At 37.0% G+C, this 18,348-nt stretch overlaps 2 protein-coding genes across 2 annotated transcripts in view; both read right to left on the reverse strand.

Annotated features, from left to right (window-relative positions):
- The window catches only part of ACE2 (angiotensin converting enzyme 2), a 45,199-nt gene extending 44,452 nt beyond the window's left edge, over nt 1–747 (reverse strand). The window contains exon 1 of the mRNA XM_063305117.1: nt 449–747. Coding sequence (XP_063161187.1) covers nt 449–706 — 258 coding nt within the window. The 5' untranslated portion in view covers nt 707–747. The remainder of the gene's footprint in view (nt 1–448) is intronic.
- A 3,408-nt stretch (nt 748–4,155) lies between these two features.
- Nucleotides 4,156–18,067, reverse strand: CLTRN (collectrin, amino acid transport regulator). The gene is made up of 6 exons (XM_063304385.1): nt 17,968–18,067; nt 17,359–17,417; nt 14,053–14,138; nt 11,414–11,530; nt 7,764–7,958; nt 4,156–5,209 (listed from the first exon to the last, which is right to left on the reverse strand). Exons 1-6 carry the CDS (start codon nt 18,065–18,067, stop codon nt 5,050–5,052), a joined length of 717 nt encoding a protein of 238 aa, XP_063160455.1. The 3' UTR covers nt 4,156–5,049.
- Nucleotides 18,068–18,348: the final 281 nt, after the last annotated feature.

Raw genomic sequence — 18,348 nt, forward strand, 5'->3', positions numbered from 1 at the left:
ATTAATAGCGCATGATTCTTAATCATTTTAGGGGAAATGTCAACATCTCTAGACTGTCCCTGATCACTACCATGATGTGGCAGACAAAGGCATAGCAGGGCCTTATAACTGAGAACCTTCCATCCATTTTACAAATTTAGTCTGGAAAATCATTCAGCACTAACTGAAGTAATGAATGCCTTGGTCATTCTCTTTTAGCAAACAGACTGTTTTTCCACCTTTTCTGTCAGACTGGCATTAGCTTTCAATTCCATTTCATGTAAACCTCAGGCAGGTCTCATGATGTTGGCAAGTTCAGAATATACCATTTTACTCTCTTGATTGCCTAATGACACTTAGTTTTTCATTTCATTCACCATCCAGATCATTTTTAGTATCTTCTTTTACATTCCCTTTTTCCTAGTTTTATTTCTTAAATAAACAGCAAATACTTGTCAAAGGTACGCACCATTCTTATAGCATTCTCTTCTGTGATGTTGATATTATAATTCCATGAAGCGATGGATGCATCATAATACAAATCATCTGCATGGGCATCAAATTGTTCTAAAAACTCTGCAGCCTGCTGGGTCACATCCTGTGCCACAGCCAGAACAACAAGGCTCCAGATAAGGCAGAGCCAGGGTGACATATTTCCTTTTAGGTCAAGAAACGCTGGATGGGTGAAGCTCCTTGAAGACGACTTCCTGATGGGTGCTTGTTTCATCAGTGCTTATCCAGTGCTTGGCTATGGAAAAAGAGGAAGAAACCTATTCACTGGGCATTTTATAGTTTTAATCCAGCAAAGGGACAGAATCTAGAAGAGGTTTTTTTTTTTCCTTTAAGTCAAGTAAGCAAAAGTGAATAATTAACTCTGGAGAAAGATAATTACCTGTAAGCGTTTTATGGTTTTCTTTTGAAAGGCTTTTGCATAGAGTTAATATTTCTCCAGCATCCTGTCAATGATATAGCTAGTTATCATCTGTTCTGTCACATTTTCTGAGCTGAGAACTTGAGGTTTTAAAAACAGCTTTGGAGAATATGATGACCCTAGAAGGCCTGACGCCAAAGTTCTGGTTAGCTGCATCAAATCAATATGTGAATTTAGCATTCCTCACCTCAGAACATTCAGCTGGGTGACTCCTTCCTACTTTTCCTCTCAGCTTCTTCTGTCTTTTCCTTCAATACTTCTAATTCTTCTGGCTGTACTCCCTTGGGCCTCCTCATCCCTTGTGAGGTCACTTTCCTGCTTTCCTTTATGGAGAAAATGAGCTTAGCCAACATTTGCCCCCACCTATAAGTGGTGCTAGAGCTTCTCAGCTAATCACTGTCTGTGCATCATTGCTGATTGCAAAAACCCTTAGCTTAGTACCTTATAGTTCAGACACGTAATTGCTGTTCTTGCCCAGAAAAAGTTGCTGGCTGAACCCAACTCACCCTCACCCTTAGTGACCTTCTGCAAGCTGATAATAACCTTCCTTTCTTGGAAGGCATTGAGCTATGCATTGTTGCCTTTCTAAATGTGATTTTTAACTGTCTATGCTCACAGGATTAATGTCTATTTTGTATATTCATCTTAAATTTGTAAAGACTGATTTACATTTGCGGTTGCTTGTTGGATATTGTAAACTCTTCAGAAGAAAGATGGGGTGTGAATGCTGTTTTAAGTGAAGTAACTCCTTTTGATCAGAACAAACAATAAGACAACAACCTTCATTGTATATCATGTCTCCATAAGACTGCAGTAGTTCCAGTTTCAGTTAATGCCCAGTTTATGTCATAAGTAACTTCTAGGCTCACCTTTTTTCAGATTAGAAAGCAGAGGTTCTCACCTTCTTAGTAGTGGACTACTTTGTAATGAAAAGAGAAAAAGAAAAGGAGAAATGAAATAATGCAGAATCAAAGATGGTGTTGTTGGTACCAGAGGCAGCTTCCCCCAGCCTGGTAACCCCCAGGTTGGACTACAATTTTCCCAGAATTCCAAAAATACATCATTCTGGCTCTGATGATATTGACACCTGCTAGGACGTGCCTCATTGATACTGACTAACTATGAAGTTATCTGACATCAGAATAAAAAAAGTTAGCAGCTGGGAATTCTGAGAGTTATGATGTCAACATACTGTACAGTATCTGATGTAAAAGGCAACAACTTGGGGAAGAGTGGTGTAGTTTATTTTGATGCTATTTAATTTAAAAGTAACAGATATCAAAAATGATTTTTTTATTATTGCATAGTAATCTGTTACAATATTCATCTCGTGTGGTTGATGGAAAAAAACCCGAACCTTTTGACACAACTTTTGAAGGTTAAATAATTAGAAAGCAATACTTGAACCTGAGCTAGGAGTTTATCAAAGCGTATTTAATAGTTTTTTCCAAGGTGATGTCCACTAAGTGTTTGGACTGCAATTCCCATTGCCCCATAGGCATCACAGAAATTGCCTCAGATTTGGGCAATTTTAGTCCAATACATCTAGATGGGTCGCCACATTGGGAAATGCTTGTATAAACAGATGAGTCCTGCAAGGTGCTGACAGAATCCATCTTCTACTCCCAGATATTTTGATATTTATTTTTTCTCCCTCTTTTTATGTAATCTGTTTAACTTCTGCTATTTTAATTCCTGGAGGTGAACAAAACCAATTGCAGTAGGTTAAGGTGAGAAAGAAAATTACAACCTATCTCATCTGCCAGTATCATTTTAGCCAGTATGCCTCATCAAACACATCTTCAGAATGCCAGTCCAAGAGATATGGTGCTGGGAGGAAGCAGGAAAAAACTTCTAGCTCAGGATTTCTCAACCTTGGCAACTTTAGGACATGTGGATTTCCACTCTGGCTGGGGAATTCTGGGAGTTGAAGTCCACATGTCTTAATGTTGCCAAGGTTGAGAAACACTGCTCTAGCTCATAGAAGGAATTAGACCAACTTGCTTTCTAGATAAAGTAAATAAATAAAGACCAAAGAATTAATTATGTTTCTTCACACAACATGCTAAGTCTGTGAATTAATCACAACTGTTTGGATTTATACAACCTACTAGTCCAGAAGCCACTGTTTACAAACCACAGTAGTTGGGTTTTTGTATAACACACTAAGCCACAAGCAAACAAACCACATGGTCTAGGACAATGTTGAATTCAGTTTGGTTTATTGTTCAGCAGAGAATTAAGGCTGCTGTTTGGCAGTAAATCGCACTGAAATTAAAGGTACTGATTTCTGAGTAGACATGGATAAGATTATAGCAACAGTCCTAGCACTGGAAATGTATCCCATCGAAATATATAAGGTTATCATAAATGTTTATTCTGGGGCCAAGCAATTTAAAATTTAATTTAAAGATAAAACCAATAGGCAGAATGCTTGTAATGGTTCTTCTGGTCTATATTTCCCAATTCATTCATTTGCCTTTGAAAATTTCAAGCACTGCTTGACAGCCAAGGTTTTCTACAAACTGGTCTTATACAAGAACGGAAGGCAACAGTTTTCAAAGTTTGGCACATATGTATAGTTAGAGCTTGAAGCTCACTTCAAATGACAATCTTTAAACTTACCAGACTAAAATTCATGAAAATTCTCCAATGGCAAATGTAAATGTAAATGTAAATGAGGAAAGGCTTTCATTATATTACCCAGGAGCAAATACAGAAACGTGTAGGATAAATTCTGATTCCGCTCAGGGCAAGGGAAAAGGGTTTTGGGTTTTTTTCCCCCTGATCCCAGCATAAACACAAGACATTCCTATTTATAGGAACAGTAACTAGATCCAAGAAAAAGATAACTCAGTGACCTTTGGTTAACATAACTTTTACACTAAGTTGCAGTTTAATTCATCAAATTTTGAATTCAGAAGTCTTAAGGATCTAGGCAAACTGAAGTTTGGAGTATAATCTCTGCTGCCATAACTCTGTGAAAACATCTAGATTTAATTAACAGACTGATTTTTAGATACGTTATACAAATTTCCAGTCACTCTCATTTTCCAAGAAAGGAAGGTGAGTAGATACTGGTATTTATTATATTCTTTCTCTGCTTTTATTTATTTTTTATTTTTCAAATTTTGCTACTGCACATCTGTCCCTCTCTCTGCTTAGGCTGAGAAAACAGAAAAGGGTGCTGCTAATTTTGGAAAGGGTTTTCCCCCCCCCACTATTCTTAATATTAAAAGAGTTGTTATTAGTTCATAACAGATTCTGCCCTCCTCCCCACCCCTCCTTGTTATTAGTTGTGTGACTTTTTCTCAGTTTTTGAATTTTAAGAGACTAGGATTCTTAAGTCTGTTATAATCCATTGCTCAGAAATCCAAAATATAACATATTCCCCTCTTAATATTGAACTTTGATTCCTGAATGTCCTATTATCCTAACCTTCAGTACTTTAGATCTTCCACTTTTTATCATCCAATTGGTGCCCCGATAGAATATGCCAAAAGAAGCACACTTGTTACATCATTGCTGGACAAAAACTCTTAATTACTGAAACACTGTAAAACTTTGCCCAGTTAGTTTGAGCAAAGAACCGTAGTGGGAGAATATATTTTGTAATGACAACTATAATAGCCCTTCAGGTGTCCAAGAAGTGATTGTAAACACAGCCTAAGCATACCATTTGTTCTTTTTCTATCAATTTTTCACAATTATATTTTGTTCGTGCTTTGGTGCCCAATGAAGTAAATAGAATCCTGTGGTGGCAAAAGTTGGCTTGTATACTGGAAGAAAGCAGCTCACGTTTTTCCTGCCATAAAATAATAGAAAGGGTGAATATATGAATAAATAATAATAATAAGAAAGCATCTTTGGCCTTACATCTTTGATGCATCCAAAGAGCAGTTAACATTGGAAGTTGTATTAGTCATTTACATGTTTTCACGAAGAACGCTGCCTTTGAACGAGAAACTCAGGCATATCACTATATAAGCATGCTTATCAAAAGAAATGCTCCAAAGGACAAAAAAGAAAAGAAAAAGGCAAAGTACATAATTTTCTTGTTATTGATAATCAGCAGTAACAGCCAGATAAAAGGAGGGCAGAGTCTCAGAAAGAGACTGAGAAACAGCATCCATTTATGTTCATAAGGGTGTAAACCGTTCGTCATCTGCTGCTGCATAGACTCCATTAATCTGTCCAACTTTTAAATCTAAAGTATGGCAGGGAATTCTATTTTCCATTGTTATGGCTGCTTCACATTTATCATCTAAATCTTCTGTTTCTTCAGGATTCTTATTATGTCTGAAAAGGAGAGAGAATAAAATTGCTACTGCCATCAAAATATGGAAAGCATGAATCATTTCAACTTTAACTTTACAGATAACTTACCCTTTCAGAAAGATTACAGTACGCTATAGCTTTGGTGTAGCGCTTAAAGGGCTCAGGCTAGAAACTGGGAGACTGTGAGTTCGATTCCTACCTTAGGCACAAAGCTGGCTGGATGATCTTGGGCCAGTCACTCTCTTTCACCCTAGGAAGGAGGCAGTGGCAAACCGCTTCCAAAAATGTTGCCTAGAAAACTGCACGGACTTGTCCAGGCAGCTGACTGGAGTGAAGACCAACTTGAAGGCACCAAAAACACCACCACCAAATATTCATACTTCAGACAAATTTCAGATACAAAGTCTATCTCAGAAATATTGAACTTTCTGTCCCCCCACCCCCAAGCCATGCCTCTTTTAAGATGCCACTGCCATCTCTTTGAGGAACATTTCAAAACCTAAGAAAATATACGTTCCTCCTTCCAGCTCCATCACTGTTAAAAGATTCAATAATTTAATTATTTAAAACATGCATGTTAATTATTGCATTTACTGTAATAAACTGGCCTGGGATTGAACTAGAAGGGCCCCCTTTGATCTGCCCTAAGATTCTGCCCTCAGGAAAAGATCCAGAGCTCTTTAGCCCTCAGATGATGGGCAGGTTGGTTGGCTAGATTCTCACTATCCACGTAAACAGGCAAAAAAGCCCTCATCCTACTGCTAGCTCTACAACAGACCCAAAATAATTTCCTGACAAGCAAAAACTGTCTGACAACCTTGCCTGACTTTGGGAAGACTGTGCTGGACACAAAAGGCAACACATTTTTTGCACTAACTTTGCATAGCTGTATAATGGGCTCTAATTCTTAGCTAAATGGCATCTCCATTTAGTATATCTTTGAGTATCAGATGTTTGGGAAAATTGTCAGGAAAGAGCTGTTGATTTCATAATCTGTCTGGCAACTTTCCAAGTAATTAGATTGTCTTTCACTAAAATAAGAATCCTGGATAAATCCAGCAGGGCATGTCCTGCATTTAGGTGGCTAAGAATGTACCATTTTTACTTTCTCCTCAACATTAGCACTAATTGAGTATATTTGCCATTCAAACATTCCTTACAATTTCTCTTTTAACATCTGCATGTTTTAAAACTGCATGTTCTAAAACTAAAGCTATTGCGCCTGGCACAATTGATTTTTTAGATTAGTCCTTCCCCAATATAATTCCAGTGGAAGTAGTTTGATACTTGATACTTCCTCCTAAAATGCAACTATGTTAGTGAATCTAGATCAGAAGGAGCAAATTAACAATTTCTGCTCTGTTTATTTCAGTTTCTGACCTTGAGCACCACTGATTCATTGACAAAGATCATCCCATATTATTTATGATGCAGCATCAGCAATTTAGAGGACATAATGAACTCAAAGGTCAAGTACAGCACATTTTCAGCCCATAATACATAATGTAACAACCTCACGACTTGCATATCAGTAATATTAGCATACATAAAAGTACACGATAAATATCCTGCAAATTCTTGAATGTAGAGATTTGCTAAAAAATAAAGGTTTTAGAGTCTCGTTGCTTGAAGCTTTTTTTGCATGTCTCTCAGACTGATAGAAAGCCACTTGCCCATATATTATTCCCTGGCCCACTACAGTTAACAGTCTGAATTAATTCCAGTGTTAGCAACTTCAGTACTCATCTGTCTAACATAATAAATAGTGTGTTTCTTATGTGCCCTAACGTGGTAAAAGCAAGTGTGCCTCTTCAGGGAAAGGCTTTCAACAAATAGCTCCATTGCATGGTGCACAACAAATATGCATCCCTACCCTTTTAGCCTTCCGGAAGGCCGTGAAGACCTGGCTCCTCCCCCAGGCATTGGGCTAGGATGGGGGTTGAGCGGGGAGGCTGCTTGGTCTGGCACCTGGTGGGAAGGGTGGTTTTGTTTTCAATCTCTGTTCGTATTGATTGTTGTGAGATGCCTAGGATCATTATATGAACTAGAAAGCCATAGAAGTCCTGTAAATACATACATACATACATACATACATACATACATACATACATAAATGTATGGCGGGTGTCCATGCTCTAATGTACCATCTGCTCACACTGTGCTTTTGTTCCTGTTAAAAAGGTATCATTTACCCTCAGAACACCCAGCTGAGTGCAAGAACGATTGATGTGTATTGCTTCTCCTCACCCCTTCAGTTGTTCAGGCACACCAGGAAGTTTTGCTGCTTGTCCCTCCCTTTCCCCCAGCTTCTCACTTAGACCTTTGCTTTTTCCCATAATGATGCCTGCAACCACCCCATCTCCTTTCTCCCTTACCCACCAGCTTGCCTTCCCTTGCTGCCTACTTGTAGCAAAGATGATCATATACCATGTATCAGTCAGCATGGCACATGGAGAATAGACACCTGTTATCCTAACCCTTAGTTTATTACATGAGGGAAAAAACAAAACAGGACCCCACAAGCAAAAGTATTGTCCATTTATATTTGTAATTCTGGACAGATCCAAATGCTCACCTCTTGCGGTGATAAATCCCAGAAGATACAACTAAAATAATTCCAATCACAATGATGCCAAGAACAACACCAAATACAATCATCCAGGTGGGCAGAGGGTGCTCAACCAGTGGAGTTAAAGTTGATGAAATTTCCAAGAACTGCAGTGTGTCATCGGTTAATAAAAAGGCATTGTTGATCCGGTTTCTATTCATTCTTTAAAAAGAAATAGTTCAACATTTTTATAATCAAGAAAATCAAATATAATCAATAAAAACAACAACTTTATTATCTTCAGCATGTAAAATGGCTGAGGAAGAAAAGGATTTAACATCAGTTATCATTACATTTCATTTCCAGGTTTTATTATTATTATGAGGTTTGTGCAATGTTGCCTTAAGGCGGGTCCAGAAACATCAACTGATCCAATAGATGACTGCAGTGTTCTGACAGGAATTGTTAATTCCCATATTATTATTATATTAATGTTCTTTTTTTTTCTTGGCTATCAGTTTTTTTCTGGGGTCAGTTCAAATTGCTGGTTCTGACTTTAAATCTTTGAGGATCAGAATATTTTTCCAGCCACAAAGAAAATGCTCTAGACCTTCATTCCACTTCTTTAGATCTCATAATCATTTAAAATTAGAAATGCAGGAGCCCAACAAGAGCTTTTTCATTTATGGCATCAGGATTTGAACTAGTTTCCTGAGAGAAGTACTCAAGAAACCCTGCTTTAAAATGAATTATTTAGAAGTTTAATTATGTATTTAATTATACATCTTTTGTTGCACATTTGATTGTCATGGTTATATTCTATTACATTTGTATTATTTTGAGGGGACATAAAAGGGCAAAATTGGTACCTTAAGACTTGCAGACAAAAATTGAGAAAATGATCTAATTTTGGAAGGGGAGACAGTTTTTAGAGTTTGTAAAAAAAGGAAATGATGACTTAAGGCTTTGCATATATTGCTGTAATTTAGTAAAAAAAAATTGAAGCTGAACAGAAGTTAGGAATTTCAGCATGGCATTGATCTCAAACATACCTCCAAATCAATCATAAAGTATTAACAGGATAGAAAGATAAAGGTTTTGAAATGGCCTTCACAATTCCCAGACTTGAATAATATTGACAATCTGTAGAAATTTTCTCAAACATGGAATGCATGCAAGGAGCTCTAAGAACATTTCTAAGCTAGAAGAAAGTGGGGTGAGGGTGGGGGAATCCATAAGCAAAAATAGAAGGTCTAACTGTACCTAGCTATAGTAAATATTCAAAAGCTGTTACAGAATATTGACTGAAACTTTTGCACCTGTCACATTCACTGCTTTCTTATTCTGTTTTTGTAAGCAACTGCCAATAAATATTAAATATACATTCAGATTTTTGCATAAAGGTTGTGTCAACTTCTGTTTACTTAGGGATTCATTGAAACATACAATATGATCAAGGGTGCCTAAATATTTGCATACAAGAGTACCTTGCATTCATTACCAATCTGGAGAAAAATCAGTCCCATTCACTCATTCTTTAGAAATGCTGTATTCCCAATCCATAAATTTGCCTATACAGTGTACCCTTTCTTTTCAAGGAAAGACATTTGGACTTTAGAAATAGTGCAGTGGAACATAGTACTGGAGTATTATGTCACAAATCAACTATGCTCAAAGAATTTCATTTCTAACTTTCCTGTGCAACAGATCCAATAGAAAATTAAGTTGCCTACTTTAATATTAGCTGCTTTTATTTGCAGAGCTCTCTGTTCGGCACAATTGCTCACTCATGTATTTCTGAATCTTGCATTCTATTCCCAGTTGCAGTGTTTCATGGCACTCAGTCTTAAGGCTGTATTCAAATTCAGTTCCACACAATGTATTTCTCCTAGAATGAATTGCATAATCAATTACCATGGGCTAGAAATCCTTAGAAATGTAGAAGACATGACAAATCTACCTGATTTAGACAGAGCAGTCATGAACTCCCATACAGAGCACTGCAACTGTTGCTGTAGTTCAGACCATGAGAGCTGAGTTGTGGCAGGAAGGAAGGCTCTAAACAGGCTTGATGAACTCAGCAATAAGCTTATTGTCTAAGCTCTTATCTTTTAAACTTTTGTGATGGAGATGAGATAATTAGCTTTGTTTTCAGAATTCTTTCTGGATCAAGACTTGCCAAACTTGGAGGAGGGTATATTTTGGAATTTTGTTTTCACTTTCCTTTCTGAAACACTGCTTTTAATAGTTATTATCTACTCCTTAGGAATACAGTTTTAAGCACAGTAATAGGTATTTCAAAGGAATAGCTAATGTCTACAAGTGATGGACAAGAGCTAAATCCAGGCTGCTAGAACAGCAGGCCACTCATGTTGAAAGAGATTTGCAGTAAATCTGCTTACACAGAATGAATGCTTCAAAGCACAGCCAAGAAAGTAAAAGGGCATTCCATTATTCTTACCATGGACCAACAGATCAGTAATCTCTTCCCCCATCCCAGGGCACTGCAGTTGCCTCTGAGTTTTTCTGCTGAAAACAGTTTAATCTTCTCATAAGCTCAAAAGTTAATCTCTTCCAAACAATGCGTTCTCTTTCATTCCCACATTCATGTTTATTCAACAAGCAGCACTGCATTTCTCAAAGTAACTTTCTGTTAAAGCCTAAATTCAACAAGTTAAAACATGCAAATTGGAGCTATTCTCTTTTGAATCTCACAAAAAATTCACTGGTACATTGGTGCATCAGAAGGTGGCAGTGCCCTGCTTAAGTTTCTCTGGGCTCAGAAGCTAAGCAGGGCCAGGCCTGGTTAGTATCAGGTTGGGAGACCTCCAAGGAATAACAGGGCTATAATATAGATTGGGAACTCCAAACATACCAGAAGAAGGCAATGACAAGCCATTTCTGTACTGTGGCCAAGAAGATTGCAGGGGCATGTCTGTGAAATCATGTCCAGTTCAAGGTGAAGGAGACCTTACCTTATTAGAAGTGTGACCATTAACATACTGCTTATATACCGTTCATGGTATACAATAATGGGCTACTTTTCCTTCCTACTATGGAAAAAAGTACTCCTACTATGGAAAAAAGTACTCCTACTATGGAAAAAAATACTCCAAAATGTGATTCTTAAAAAATGTGGTATGATCAAAGGATATGTATATAACCAGGGAGCAGTTTGGCAATTATCTCTCAGATTTATCTCAAAGTGATTAAAAATATGGATGTCCTAAAATAAAAACCTGGAGTGCTTCCAGATGGAGTAGTAGCTCCTACTGCTACTAATCAGCAATGGTCCTCTACTCTGCCTTTTTCCCTTTACTGTATTTTTTCAGTATAAAGGCACAAAGTGGAAGGAGCAGTTGGAAAACTGGGAGATTACAAAAAGATTATCCAATTATCTGCACCTTCCATAAAATGTTGCACTGAATGCCTTATCTGGAAACTGGATATGGATGTGGATCTGGATTCTAATCCTGTTCAGCTATCATGTCTACTGATTGGAACCTGAGCAGGTCACTCTTTTGCAGCATGGCTTAATATCACACAGGTCTATGAAAAATCTGAACGCAGCTCTGAGCATTTTCAGACTAAGAAAAGATGTCAATGCTCCTAACATAAAATATATTTGTTTCAAATAAAGTTTTCCAAATATATAACATATATGCCCAATATAGTACCTTATGGCTGCTTCCACATCACTCCTGGGAATAGTTGTTATATTTGTGGATGAATCTGTGACTACAAACCAAAATGATACCCGACTGGTAACATTGCACAGCAATATGTTGGAAATTCTGAAAATTTTAAAAAAAATTAGAAGATCAATATAGTAAGTCCTTCCACAGACTGGACTCCTGAGGCAACCACCAGGCTGTGAGTTTTAGACTTAACATTATGATCTTACTTTTAAACCACAGGCTTTAGAGAAAGTTTTACTTTTAATACCTACATCAGCCTTCCCCAGCTTTTGCATCTTCCTTAGCATTAGCTATTCTGGGTGGGAAACTTTGGGAACTGAAGTCCATATATCTGTAAAGCACACCCAGGCTGGAAAAGACTGAGCTATTCTAAGGATAGACAACCAGTGGCCTTGGTGGCTCAGCCAGTAGACTTGGCTCTTCCCTGGGTGATTTACCTGAAGTTCTTCTTCCCCTCCATTGCTAAAATGCTTCTGCTTTTTCTACCCAGGCGTGTGACAAAAGCTAGAAAATGTGAATAAGATGCAAGATTTACCCTAGTTACACTGGATAAGAGTCTCAACTCATGCAGATGAATGGAACCAATATCATGTTCCATTCATAGCACAGTTCTTGTTTAAAGAGTAATTATCTCTAGTATATGCTGTTCCTTAGTGACATCTTCTGGCTGATTACCAGCAGAACAAATGATTTCAACCAGTTTTCCATTTTTTTTTTTTAAAAGTGTTCCTGTGTTTATAAATATATACACTAATACACATAAACATAAACATATATACATATACAGACATGAACACACACACATGATCTTCATAAAGATCATATTGCTAGTCTGAAGTCAGATAAATTCATATTTAATAATAATGTCTCCAGTAATGATGGAATTTGCCTGAAGTCCAAATATATAATATAAATTCATGAGGTTACATCGCTAAGTCATGTACTATACTGTTAATTGTCACTCAGATAGCTTGATTTTGTTAATGGATATTTAATTAAAATGAGCTAAAATGTATAAGTAATGTATTAATGTTCTAGAGTAAAATTTTATCATGTTGATGCAGAAGATTGTTTTGCATTTGCAGTGTAACCAAGGTTGAGTTTTATCTTCATAAAACAAACAAAACAAAAGTTTGCTAGGTTAAATTGGGGTTTCACAGGGAAAATCATACATTTATTATGAAATCACAACTAAATTTGGGAATTTTCTGGCATTTCTTTGGAAAATATTAACTACAATCAACAGTAACAGAATTATTCTGCATAGTGACTATAGGACATATTTGCATTTAAGGATTTAGCCATGTTGAATGAAAGGATACACACACACAAAGAAACACATTCATACATACATACATACATACATGCAAGCAAGCAAAAATATTGCAGGAGGAACAGAATCAAATCAAACAACATTGCATAGATATAGGATGGAAACTGCTGCAATTATTCTACTACCCATGCCCCCCCCCCCCAAAAAGGAAAATAATTTGTCTGTCAGCTAGGCAACTCTTGGTGAACTCCAGGAACTTACAGCTACCGTGATACTGGCAGATGATTGCCTACCCTACCCTCTGATATTAAGTCTCCTAACATACAAATCAACCTTCAGCAGCAGGGCTGGTAAAAGAGCCTTGTCTGCTGCATATAGACCAGGTTAGACCTCTGGTTGTGGCCATGGATGTCTGAAGGCCTTTGAACTTTCCACCAGCCCATCCATGGAAATATATAACTAATAAGCAGGGAGGGTGTAAAGGATTTTGCTACCTAACACACAACCATAAATGAAATATTAATCCACTTAGTGCAGAGTGGCCAAACTGGCTAAGTTGTTTTACCATGTGTGACTGAAAAGCCCACAAGTCCCTGAAAATAAGTGTCGTTGCTTTATGACAATGATAATGATAATTATCAGTTTATTAACAATTTATTAAATCAATGCCTGAAGCTGCCTAATAGTGAGAACTGTTGTATCAGTAAGGTTTCTTGTGCAATGGAAGATCAAATAAATGTATACACTGAAACATTTGATAAGTAGACTTGCATTTGCTATTATATTAGGTAGTTACTAATTACATAATTAGTGTAACATCTTCTTTGGCCCTTAACTGAACTTTGTAACTGAGAAGAGTATGAACAACATTCATGACTGTCATTACCATGTAGAGAACAACAGCTGCTTAATATTCACAGTTGCTACATATATCACTTTCCTTAAAGGTGAAGAAAGACCCTTATTCCCAGTTACAGCCAGCCCTGGTTATAAAAACCAGAAAGAAGAAAAAATAACCACTGGCCAATATCTAGTACAATATCTAGTACATCTACTATATTATAGTAGCAGATTATTCCTGAAGTAGGAGAAGAAAAACAAATTACTATTCATTATTATGTTTTTCTTCTTTTTAGCTAAGGTTTAATTTCTTTGGGTTATGGAGAAAAGAAATAAATTAGCAATCTGCTATTGGTTGGTGACAATAAAACTCTTCACATCTTGACACAAAGAAAGTACAGATTCAAGCTCAGGCAGGTATGCAAGTTATTCCCAAGCCACAGTGAGGTAATAGTATGCACATCCAACTTAATAAGAATATTTACAAGAAAATGTGTATACTTACTGGGTTGTTTCTTGATTCAAATATCTTCTCATAGCGAAAGCTAACATTGCTTTAAATAGATATTCTTCAGTAGCATCCCAGCAATACTTTAAAAACAACAACAACAACTGATTGTTATACTGTATAGAGAGAGCTAGAAAAGAACATTTTCCTCCCATACAGCCTCTAGGGAAAGAATAAATGCTTGTTGACAATTATGGAAATAGTATTACAGTTTAGAGGCATACAGTATATTTTCATCCATCCAATGTTACATCTTTTATGAATTTTATCGTGTTATTCTATTTCTGCAAACTGCCCAGTGCCATTGAGATTATTTCTAATTAATAACAGCTTACTTTTGCAGACTAATCATGGGCTGCCTAAACAGAGTTTATATTTAAAGCTGCTGGTTTCTCTACAGACACAATTTTGTCACAAATGTTTTGACCGATGAACATTTAAACCTGATTTGGGTTATTTTAGATAGCTTGGACTTCAACTCCATAATGTCTTGATGGCATGGCCTTTGATCTTCTTGGCTGGGAGTTAAGAGTTAAAAGTTGAGCACATCTGGAAGGCACCAGTATGGAGAAGGCTACCATAAATGGTCTGGAAATGGGGGGTGGGGACAACCTTTTTTAATCAGAGGTCACTTTTTTAGTACTATTTTTGAGCAGGGAAGAATCACAGGGTGCTAGAGGAGGGATGCCATGATATCTCACAAATGGGATAGGCCAATTTGTTGCAGGGGGACATCACTGGGTGGCAATGTTTTAGCTTATTCAATAGCTTTGCACTGCATTTCTTTAGAGTTTTTATTATTAAATTTATAACCTGCCTTTCTGCATAAATAAGTTCTCAAGGCAGCTTACAACAACAAAGCAAAATACAAAATATAAAATTTAATTTAATTGTACTGTAAAAAAGTTAAATTTACAACTGTAAAATTAGTACAATTGAAATTATGTTGTGTCTGATTCTCTGAGACTGCCTGGACAAGTCCCTGCAGTTTTCTTGGCAAGGTTGTTCAGAAGTGGTTTGCCATTGCCTGCTTCCTAGGGCCCACTGGCTTTGTGCCTAAGGTGGGACTAGAACTCACGGTCTCCTGGTGTCTAGTCTGATGCCTTAACCACTACACCAAACTGGCTCTACAAATATATTAAAAATCATCAATTCTGTTGAGCACAACAAAGAGTTTTGAAGGAGGCATATTGTTTGCAGATTGCCCAAGCTAAGCACAGGTGTTGGACTTGGATAGCTCAGTTTCCAGATTGTTTCTGTATAGTTAGGAGTAAAATCAGTTGCTACTAGAGAGAGAGCCTTTGTGAAAACTGTCTCTGCATAACTAATTACCTGGGACCTATTTTATTGTCAGCACTTGAATGCTAGGGGGAAAAATCTCTTCCTGACTATTGGATGAATTGTGTTGTGCAGTTTTTTGGCTGGGCTTTGTTTTATGGAGATGTTTGACTGAATTTTAAATGTGGCTTCATTTTTAGGTATTAACTGGAGTATTGCACATAATTGGATTTCAAATGATAACTATAAGCAAACTTGAGAGTAACTACATTCAGAAATGTAGGGTTTCCAACCTAGATTTCTGTCCAGCTCTATGGCATATGTATTCCGTAGCTAGTGAGCAGCAAATTTCAGACATTTGATAAAGATAAGTATGTTTCTTTATTGCTGAGAAAAATATGCATACACACACACACACACTGCATATTGTATAATATTCAAGCCTTATAATAGGTCAGTCCCAGGGTTTAAATCCCAGGCTATTTCCTCCTGCTTTTGAGGCAACACGGTTTTGGCCATTCTTTTCCCGGCCTTGAGCAGTAGGGACATCTTTTGCATGATGGTTCTCTCTTGGCTGGGAATCACAGCTTCCTGACTTGCCAGTTTCATCCTTCTCTAACTTCTTCCAGGTGTATGACCCGTCTTTCCTTCCAGGCATGAGGGTGGATGGCAGTCTGCCAGTTGTTCTGTTTCAATTACTTTGCCCCAGAAAGGAACATAATTTTATCCTGGAAGAAGACAATGGCATGCTACTTTCATATTGTTGCCAAGATCACTACATAGATGAGACTTTGCCCTACTCATTGTGCAAGGCCCAGGAGGCCGCCATCACCTCTCTGGGCTGCTTCCACTCCTCCACATTAAGTAAAAGAACAATTTTGGAGTAAGGTAACAGAATACAAAGGTAGTCAAGCTGGGCTGGCAAAACTTTACCAATCCAGCTATTTTTGGTACAGGTTTAAATTCTGAAATTTGGAAGTGGCATCTCAGGATTTTCTCTTTCTATATTTCTGATATTACTGTATACAGTTACAACCAATCTACCTATCTGTATTTGTCTCATCCTAGCTCTTCCCGTAAAAATGGGAAATGCATCAAATGCAATTTTTCTGAAATAGAGGAAAGAAATTAAGTCTATTGAAGCAACAAAGAATGGACAGATGGTGCAGTAAAATTGCTGCCTGTCTTATTTTGGCTCTTATTTCATTTTCAGTTATATTTACGTGACTGTTTCAATGATGCAGCTTTAGATATTCATGTCATTGTTCAATTGCATATACATGTTCTGAGACTAAATGAAGTAACCAGGTTGGGAGCTACACTGGAGTTCTTTAAATACAAAAGTGTTTTAGTGACTGTAGTTTCTGAAAACCAAAGAGCTACTCTGCAGGACTTGACAAAGAGTACAATGTAATTTCTGCTGAGGTTAGAATGTGAGCATAAAGCATGCCAACTCTACTATGGGAGAAGCTGGAGATGCTAGGAAGGCCATCGCTTTTTGTTTGTTTGCTTGTGTTTAGTCCAACTTCCTGTCTGAAAGTGTGATTTAGTTTTGCCCATTCTTCATAGGATCAGGAAGAGATCGTTAAATATTCTGCATCAGACAGAAGCAGCTTTGAACAGAGCACTAAGATTGTAACTGTCGAGAACTGACACAAAATTCATTCACTTCAATGGACATTTGTATGATCAGACATTTGGTACTATTAATAAAATCACTATTTGGCACTACTTGATACAGAAATTCCTTTCCATTTAAGTAACAACAACAAAAACAACTGCATTAAGTAAAGATGAATAAGACAGCTGTCTAGTGTCTTATTCATAATAAGAATACATATTATTTAGGAAAGGTGAAAGGACGACAGTCAGAAAACTTGCTGTTTTAAAGGATATAAGCATGGCATCCATGTTAGCAATGCTACCCAGATTTCAAAGGAATACTTTAAAAATTTAATGCTGTCTCACTAGCTGGTATTTTATGAAACTTTTCACTCAGAAAGTGGGTATAAATATTTCACTTACTGCTTTTTCCTTTAGAGCTGTTTTGATACTAAGCCGTACTTTGAAAGCATTCTGTGCATCTATTAAAAAGGAAAAGGAATAAAATGAAACACATAACTCACATTTGATTATGCAAATGATTTATTTTTCAGTACATCACAGCACACATTTGTTATATTTCAATATATTTCAGAATATCCTAAATACAATTATTATGAATACACTTCACTTAAAATTATAAGGCTCCAGGTAAGTTTGCTTAGGATATAAATACAAAACAAGAAAGTCTGTAAGTTTAAGTGGGGGATATTAACCAGGGGGTAATCACAGGCCACTTACATGGATTTCAGTTCTAAAATGTTCATAAAACTCTTTTAGTCTGTATTGAACTATTACCAACGAAGAGGTCATATTAATATGAAAGGATGCCCCAACAGGATTCCAACAGGCTTTCTAACCTAAAAAAATTAATACTCATTCTAAAAAACTAATCAAATTATTTTTATAGCCAAAACTTGTGCATGCTACTCAAAGACATACCATGCACACACTTGCAGTCTGAATTTTCTAAACTCTTAAGTTTTTAAAGCAAGTTGTAGTTGAAGGATGAAGCATAGAAGGAAATCTTACCTGGTTGGCAAAGCTCAGGATATGCAATGGTGGTAACCCAGGCAGATGCAAGTAGCAACCCCCCTAGCAACAGTTTTCCTAACCATCTCGGTGCTAGCATCCTTTAACTGGGAAAACTTCAGGCAAAAAGAGGAAAAGCAGCCACTGTAATGCAGTGCTAAACTTTCTGTGACTCAGGATTAAAGCAGCTGCAGCAGAAATAGGACGCAATCAAGCTTAAGGTATAATAATTAACCTCCCACTTATTTTAGGAAAAACAGTTATAGAAAGCAATGTCCTCTTCCAGGTACATCTTTTATCTCTTAAGGGATCTTAGCAAAGAGGGTAAGAAGTATTTAATTTTTATTTCTCAGAATACTTTGTGTAATTTTTACAGGTCGA

Source organism: Candoia aspera, chromosome 5, assembly GCF_035149785.1.
Source record: "Candoia aspera isolate rCanAsp1 chromosome 5, rCanAsp1.hap2, whole genome shotgun sequence".
NCBI lineage: Eukaryota > Metazoa > Chordata > Lepidosauria > Squamata > Boidae > Candoia > Candoia aspera.

Coding starts and splice junctions, on each gene's coding strand:
- CLTRN (XM_063304385.1), bottom strand. CDS start 18,067: ATGCTAGCACCGAGATGGTTAGGAAAACTGTTGCTAGGGGGGTTGCTA. Junction 17,418..17,967: donor TCCTGAGCTTTGCCAACCAG/GTAAGATTTCCT, acceptor CCTTTTTAATAG/ATGCACAGAATGCTTTCAAA. Junction 11,531..14,052: donor TTGAATCAAGAAACAACCCA/GTAAGTATACAC, acceptor TAAAATTTTCAG/AATTTCCAACATATTGCTGT.